The 6,965-nt window shown below is 57.0% G+C and overlaps 1 protein-coding gene across 7 annotated transcripts in view; it reads right to left on the reverse strand.

The window, feature by feature from the left end:
- Positions 1-6,965, reverse strand: part of LOC127039332 (zinc finger protein 569-like) — a 449,001-nt gene that overhangs the window by 37,261 nt on the left and 404,775 nt on the right. For 6 of the 7 annotated variants that reach the window (XM_050932747.1, XM_050932746.1, XM_050932743.1 and 3 more), the window contains exon 2: positions 2,343-2,452. The exons of the other annotated variant lie outside the window; for it this stretch is intronic. In XM_050932747.1, the coding sequence (XP_050788704.1) occupies positions 2,343-2,423 (81 nt within the window). In that variant the 5' untranslated portion in view covers positions 2,424-2,452. The remainder of the gene's footprint in view (positions 1-2,342; positions 2,453-6,965) is intronic. 7 annotated transcript variants of the gene reach the window in all.

Genomic DNA, 6,965 nt, shown 5'->3' on the forward strand with positions numbered 1-6,965 from the left:
AGGAGCAAGGAGGGTCCTGGGGGGAGAATTTAGGGTGGGGGGGTCTCTGAAGGGGGTGGTCAGGGGACAAGAATTGGGGGAGTTGTATGAGTTGGGAGTTCTTGGGGTCCTGTCAGGAGGCAGGGGTGTGGAAAGGGGTTAAGGCAGGCAGGGAGTTGGAGGGGCTGGATGGATTGGGTGTTCTGGGGGTCCTGTTAGGGGGCAGGGAGTGGTTGGATAGGCATGGGAGTCCCGGGGGTCTGGGCTGGGGACAGGGCTGTGGATAAGAGTTGGGGCAGTCACGGGACAGGTAGGAGGTAGAGTCCAGTCTGGGGACAAGGAACAGGGAGGCTTAGATAGGGGGTGGAGTCCCAGGAGGGGGTACTCAGGGGACAAGGAGCAGTGGGGTTGAGAGTTGTTAGGGGGGCAGTCACCCAGCACTCTCCCCTGGGCCCTGAGCCCCCCCCACACACACCACGCCCTCTGCCCTGAGCCCTGCACCCCACCCCAGGCTCCTGCCCTGAGTCCTGTACCTTCCTCATACATACGCAGCCCTCTGCTTGACTCCTTCACCCCCTCCAACTGCAACCCTAGCCCTGACTCTGGCAGCCTCGCCCATACCCAGTGCCCCCTCTGTCCTGACACCTACACCCCCTCATATACCCAACCTCCAGCCCTGACTCCAGTCCTCTGGGTCCTGGCCGTCAGCCCCGCACAGCCCGCTGCCGGTCTGGGGTTCTGGCTGATGGACCCTTGCTAGTCGGGGTCCCGGCCGCAGGCCTCGCTCAGCCCGCTGCCGGCCGAGGTGAACAGAACCCCAGACCAGCAGCGGGCTGAGTGGGCCGGCAGCGTAAGATCAACATTTTAATTTCATTTTAAATGAAGCTTCTTAAACATTTTGAAAACCCTGTTTATTTTACAATACAACACTAGTTTAGTTATATAATATATAGACTTGTAGAGAGAGACCTTCTAAAAAACTTTAAAATGTATGACCGGCACATCAAACCTTAAATGAGAGTGAATAAATGAAGACTCGGCACACTGCTTCTGAAAGGTTGCCGACCCCTGGTCTACATGCCTGGGTATTACTAGCCTTAACTGTAACTTTAATAAAACTTGTAAAACCGACCAGACCTTGTGTTTGTGAATGTCTGTGTGGTCACTACCCTTGCTCTGTGTGTGTTCCTAGAGATTGTACATTTGAAGCAAGTAGCAGAGGCGACTTTCACTCTGTTAAGCTTGACACTGTCGCCACCAGAGCCGACCCCGCGGTGGTGCAATGCCGCACTACAAAATGCACTTTACATACAATAAAAGGCTGCACAATACCCCACACACCAGGCCACCCTCACTTCTGCGCTGCTGCTGGCGGTGGCGTTGCCTTCAGAGCTGGGTGCTCGGCCAGCAGCCGCCGCTGGAAGGCCGCCCTGCCAGTGCTGAATTTGTGCCAGGGTTGAGCTCTGGTGCCTCTTTCAATACAGATTAAGCACTAGAGGGAGGCATCAGGATCTGGACATGATGGTGGGGAGCCTATGAGGGCCAGGGGGGATGGGGGGCACCAAAATACAAGTTCACTCAAGGTGCCATTTTCTCTAAGGCCAGCCCTGGAGCTGGATATGGGGCACAGGCACATCCCCTAAGGCCGTGGTTCTCAACTAGGAGTCCTTGGACACCTGCAGGGCTGCGAGCAGGTTTCAGGGGGTCCTCCAAGCAGGGCTTGTGTTAGACTCGCTTGGGCCCAGGGCAGAAAGCCCAAACCTCACTGCCTGGGGCTGAAGCCTGGGGCCATGAGCCCTGCCACCAGGGCTGAAACCGAAGTTTGAGCAATTAGCTTTGTGGGGGGGGCCTGTCACATGGGGCCCCAGGCAATTGCCCTGGTTGCCACCCCTAACGCCAGCCCTCGCCTTTATATGCAGAGAACCAGGCATACGCAGGGCCGTGGAGTTTTTATAGCACGTTAGGGGCCTTAGAAAGAAAAAGGTTAAGAACCCCCCCTCCACCGAGCCTCACTGGTGGATGCCCCCTCACATCTCACAGCAGCCGCTGGTTAATCAGGTCGGGCTCTACATTGGGAGTCTGGTCCGTTTTCCTAGCACCATCTGGACGGGGTGTTTCCTGTCCCACAAATTAGAGCATTTCCACCCTCTAACCTCATGTGTCTGGTCCTAGAATGGAAGCTGCATATTAAACCAGTCCGAGGAGGTTTGCCACACCCTGGCCTCCCCCCATTCTCCACCATGGGAAATTTTTGGCAAACTCTAACCTCCAAATCAGACTGCCCAAGCCGCCCACCTCCTGTGTATTTGCTGTCCCTCCCCTCCAGCAGGAACCCACCAGCCCCCTCCACCGATAATCCCTACCTGAACTGGCTCTTCTGCAGTCGTTTCCCTTCCCTGTCCCATGGGAGGATGGGATGAGCTGGAGCGAAACATGGACGACATCCTGCAGCCTGGCAGGGCCAGAAGGGCAACTGTGGAGGTTTCAGAACAGGCTTTAGTTCATGTCACATCACGATTCCCCCAGGATCTTTCCCTGAACAGACACAGCCTAGATTCTGCCATGCTAGGAACATGCTCCATCTCTTTATTGCAGGGGAGACCTGCCCCTCCTGCCAGGCTAAGCCCACAGGCAGATTTTTCAGCCTCCCCAGTAAGAAAGTCTCTGAACAAAATGCTAGAAAGGAGCAGAACCAAAGGGGCTGGGCAGGCTCCATAGGGACACTGGCTCCTCCCTTCCCCTCCTATTCGGCCATGTCCTGTTTCTGGCAGAGATCGGCTACCTCATCTTCCTCTCAAAGGCAGCCATGTCTGTGGGCTCCCCCAACCAGCACCTACTAACCACCACCCACGCTGAGGGAATGACACAGGACAGCAAATTCCCACCTAACCAAGGACACATTGCTGCAGATAAAACGGGCTGGGTTCACATCCCAAAGCTGAGGAGAATTTAAGAATTATGGAGAAAATAGGGAAAATAAGAGACTAGAGAGTCAATAATTGTAGGGAAAACGAGGGAATCTCCTTGGATTTTCTAGCCGCATGTGCGGAGAGGGGAGAAGGGGAAGAACTAGAGAGAATTGTTATCAGGTCTTGAGATGGAAAGAAATCGCACAAACAGGAAAAGGATGCAAGTAGCTCACCCCTGTAACCATAGGCGTGCGCAGCACATTTCATTAGCGTGTGCACCCAGGGAGCCCCACCCCATCCACTGCCTCCCCCTTCCTGCTCCCTGGCTGCCCCCCTCAGAACTGCCCCTGCTTCTTGTCCTCTGACTGCCCCCTCCTGGGACCCTGCCCCTAACTGCCCTCCAGGACCCATCCCCCTATCTAAGCCTCCCGGCTCCTTGTCCCCTGACTTCCCCCTCCTGAGAGCCCCCCACTGTAGCTGCCTCCCTAGGACCCTGCCCCCTACCTGTCCCCCTGACCCTTATCCACACCCCCAACCCCAGACAGAGCCCCGGGACTCCCACTCCTATCCAACCACTCCCCGCCCCCGACAGGACTCCCAGAACTCCTGACCCATCCAGCTCCCTCTGCTCCCTGCCTGTCCCAACTCCGGTCCACCCCCCACCAAGCACCCCCTGAGCCCTCAACCCATCCAACCCCACTGCTCCTTGTCCCATGACTGCCCCATCCAGAGACCCCTCCAACCTGCTAATCACTTCTCCCAACTACCCAAACACCTCCCTCCCAACCTCCTGGCAGCTCTGTTCAGTGGCTGCTCCCACCCACACCCTCAAAATGGCAGAGGAGGTTCCTTCTCCTTAGGTGGGAAGGTTACCTTGTGGTTAAGGCACAGGACTCAGGCTCAGGTGTTCTGGGTTTGAGTCTCTGCTCTGCCACAGACTCCCTGCTTAGCCTTGGGAAAGTCACTGCACCTCTCTGTGCCCTAGAGCCCACCTGCCAAATGGGGCCAATGCTGATCCTGCTTCTTGGGCTAAATCCATTCATGGCTGAGTGATGGGGGGAGGGAATGGAGATCCCAACATGGGGAGATTGGGACTGAATTTCTCCACAGCCGGAGTGGGAGCCAGCTCCACAGGGGGGATGGGAGCGAGAGGGGCTCAGGGCAGCTGCACAGAGTGGTGTCAGGGCTTCAGCCTTGCAATTTCTGCCACTAAGGTGGCTGGGGCTCCTGGGCTGGGAACTTCAACCCCACATCTTCTGCCAGGGTCCAGGGCTTCTCCTCCCTGCCCCAGGGTGGCTCCTCTCCCCCTCCATCCCCTCCCTTCAGTGCAGCTCCTGCTGGGGTCTGGGCTTCTGCCCCCTCCTCCCAACCCAGCCTGGCTTCTCCTCCTTCCTCCCTCCCACTGCAGCTCCTGCAGGGGCCCAGGGCTTCTCCTCCCCTCACCCCCCAGCATGGCTCCAGCCCAGTCTGGGGCTTCTCCTCCCACACTCCAGCTCGGCTCCTCTCCCCCACCCCCGCCAGTATCTGGAGCTTCTCCTCCCCCAAACCTACCACTGCCCCCAGCTCCAGCCTAGCCAGGCTCCCTGGGGCACCCGATGCTGCTGTGGCTGGAGCCGAGCCTGGCGGGCAGGGAGCAGCGATTCACATCGATGTCATGGCAGAGCCATCAGCTTGAGAGGTGCAGGGCAGCCACAGGGAAGCAGGGCGGGCGGTGCTGCTGCTGGCCCTGCACCCCTGCCCACCCCGACCCCTGAGGCTGTTTGAGGGGGACTCACTCAGCCCCCACAGGAGCACGGAGGGGGGAGCAGCTGAGCGGAGCTTGCCCAGCAAACAGCTGATTGCAGCTGCGCGCAGGCTGCCCCCAGGGAAAAGCTCAGCAGAGGAGGCACCACAAGCTGCTGACAGCGGGTCATTCCCGGGGGGGTGAGCACCCGCCTGCAACCGCCACAGCCTCCTCTCCTTCCCCCAGAGCCTCCACGGGAGGGGGAGGAGCAGCCTCCCCAGCTGGAGCTCAGGATATTGGGGTGCCAGGGCTCACCCCATGCACTCGCCTGTGCTCGGGACACACACACACACACACACACACACACACACTCTCCTCCTGGACTTTCCGGGCTGCACGGAGACGATCCAACCCCCCACCTGTCCCACCGCCCTTCCCCCACCTGCAGCTCCGGCTTCTCCTCTCCACTCCCACCCCCGCCAGCCACATCAAGGGGAATCCCCGGGCCCCAGTCTCTGTCCCCACCTGGATCCCAGCAGGGACGGGGGCAGATCCTGAGAACAGCGGCTCCGCTCCGACTCGGGCAGCTCCAGCGCTGCTGGCAGCACGTGGAGAACCAGGGAGCAGCTGCTCAGCCCAGGCTCCAAGTCACAGTGTGCCTGAGCCCCGCCCCCAGGAGCTGCCCTGCCCCCGGGCTCTGGGCTTTGTTCTCCTGCCTCCTTCTTCAAAGCATTCCCTACGCCCAGCTGGTCCCCTCCTGTGTTTGCACACACCCCCTGGGGTCGGCTGCAGAGCTCGCTGGGGTTGTCTCCAGTGGCTGAAGTTGCCTCCATCTCTGCTCACCTTGGGGGGAGGGAAGGGAGGAAGAGAGGAGATGGTCCCAGGGTGTGCAAGCAAAATTAGGGGGCAGGAAAAGGAGGACTGTTTGGAAAGGTGGTTTTTTTGCAGGGGTGTGTGTGATCCAGATGGAGTCAGAAGTTGGGCAGCAGAGGCTCAGGGAAATTGAGGGGAACCCTCTGGGTGTCCCAGTGTTGGCCAGGGATTGTACAGCACCTAGCGCAATGTGGGGTCCCTATCTCAGTCATGGTCTGTGCAGCACCTGGGAGCCCTGATGTCTCTTTCCTGATCACAGGCGCTGAGAAAAGACAGACGGAAAACCTCGGTACCTGAAGAGTTAATGCAGCCCTGTGTGCAGTCCCTGCTGGGTGGCGCTGCTGCTCTAATGAGGGGTTGGCTTAGTATACCAACAGCACACTCCCAGTCCCATGTGGTCTAGTGATCTGGATTCCTGGTTTTCAGTCAGGTGGTCTGCGGTTCAATTCCCAGTGTGGGAATAGTGCAGAGCTTTTGCTCAGAAGGGAGGAAGGGCAAGGGGGAGGGATCCTAGAAGCAGGGCATTTGGACAGTGTGGGGAAGGGATCCCAGAAGTAGAGGTGGGGGGCAGAGGTCTGAGGGGAGATCAGGGATGAGTCCCAGCATTGTGGGAAGTGGGCAGCATGGAGAGTCCAGGTCTGCCATGGGGACGGGGAAGAGTGACTCTGTCCTTCTGAACTCACCACCAGCAGACTAGGCAGGCTTGGAAGAATTACGTATTTGTTGGCAAATGTCAATTTCTGTGTAAACGCACAAACCAATGGCAAAATATTTCCATTGATAATAATAAAAATTGACAGATGGGCAAAGAAAGAAACATGCTGCTTGAGAATTTATCCTATTCTAATATTATAAGGTTCCCTTCTGCCTTAGGAGCCACGATGTGGGTGTTTCATTTCCCTTTCCATTTTCACACAGACACACAATTTCCTTTGCATGGATCCATGAACAGTAAAATCTTCCTGTGTCACTTGTCTGAGCCAGGGCATTCAATTCCATTGAAACCTTCTCTCCTGCAATGGCAATGGTCAAACAGAGGGGACGTGCCCACCTTCACCCCTGGCAGTGAGATATTCCCTCTTTTCTTTCTTCAGGCTGCTGCTGTTATTTCATGAATCATCAAGGATGGAATAAAAAGCTGAGTTTACTCCAGGGTGAGGAAAGAAAGGAGCCACCAAGTCCTTGAAAAATCTCAGTGCCCAGAGAAACCCTGCCCCCATCACTGGAATCCCTGATGTGTTGGTAGCTTGTTTATTTACACTGAGGATTGAGTCCTACTTTGTGCACCGTGTTTGAGAATGAAAATCCTAAACCACCCTTTGAAATAATGAATGCAGCAGGATGTGTTTTTGTCCCTGCCCCAAAGGAGACAGACCGATGGAGAAATACCATGAGTTCAGAGTAATACTTGACTGCGGTTTTACCATTTCCACTCGCTAAACTCCCTCCCAACCTTCTGGGCTCCTAGAACAGGGGACTGA

Source organism: Gopherus flavomarginatus, chromosome 23 (assembly GCF_025201925.1).
Source record: "Gopherus flavomarginatus isolate rGopFla2 chromosome 23, rGopFla2.mat.asm, whole genome shotgun sequence".
In the NCBI taxonomy this organism is placed as follows: Eukaryota; Metazoa; Chordata; order Testudines; family Testudinidae; genus Gopherus; species Gopherus flavomarginatus.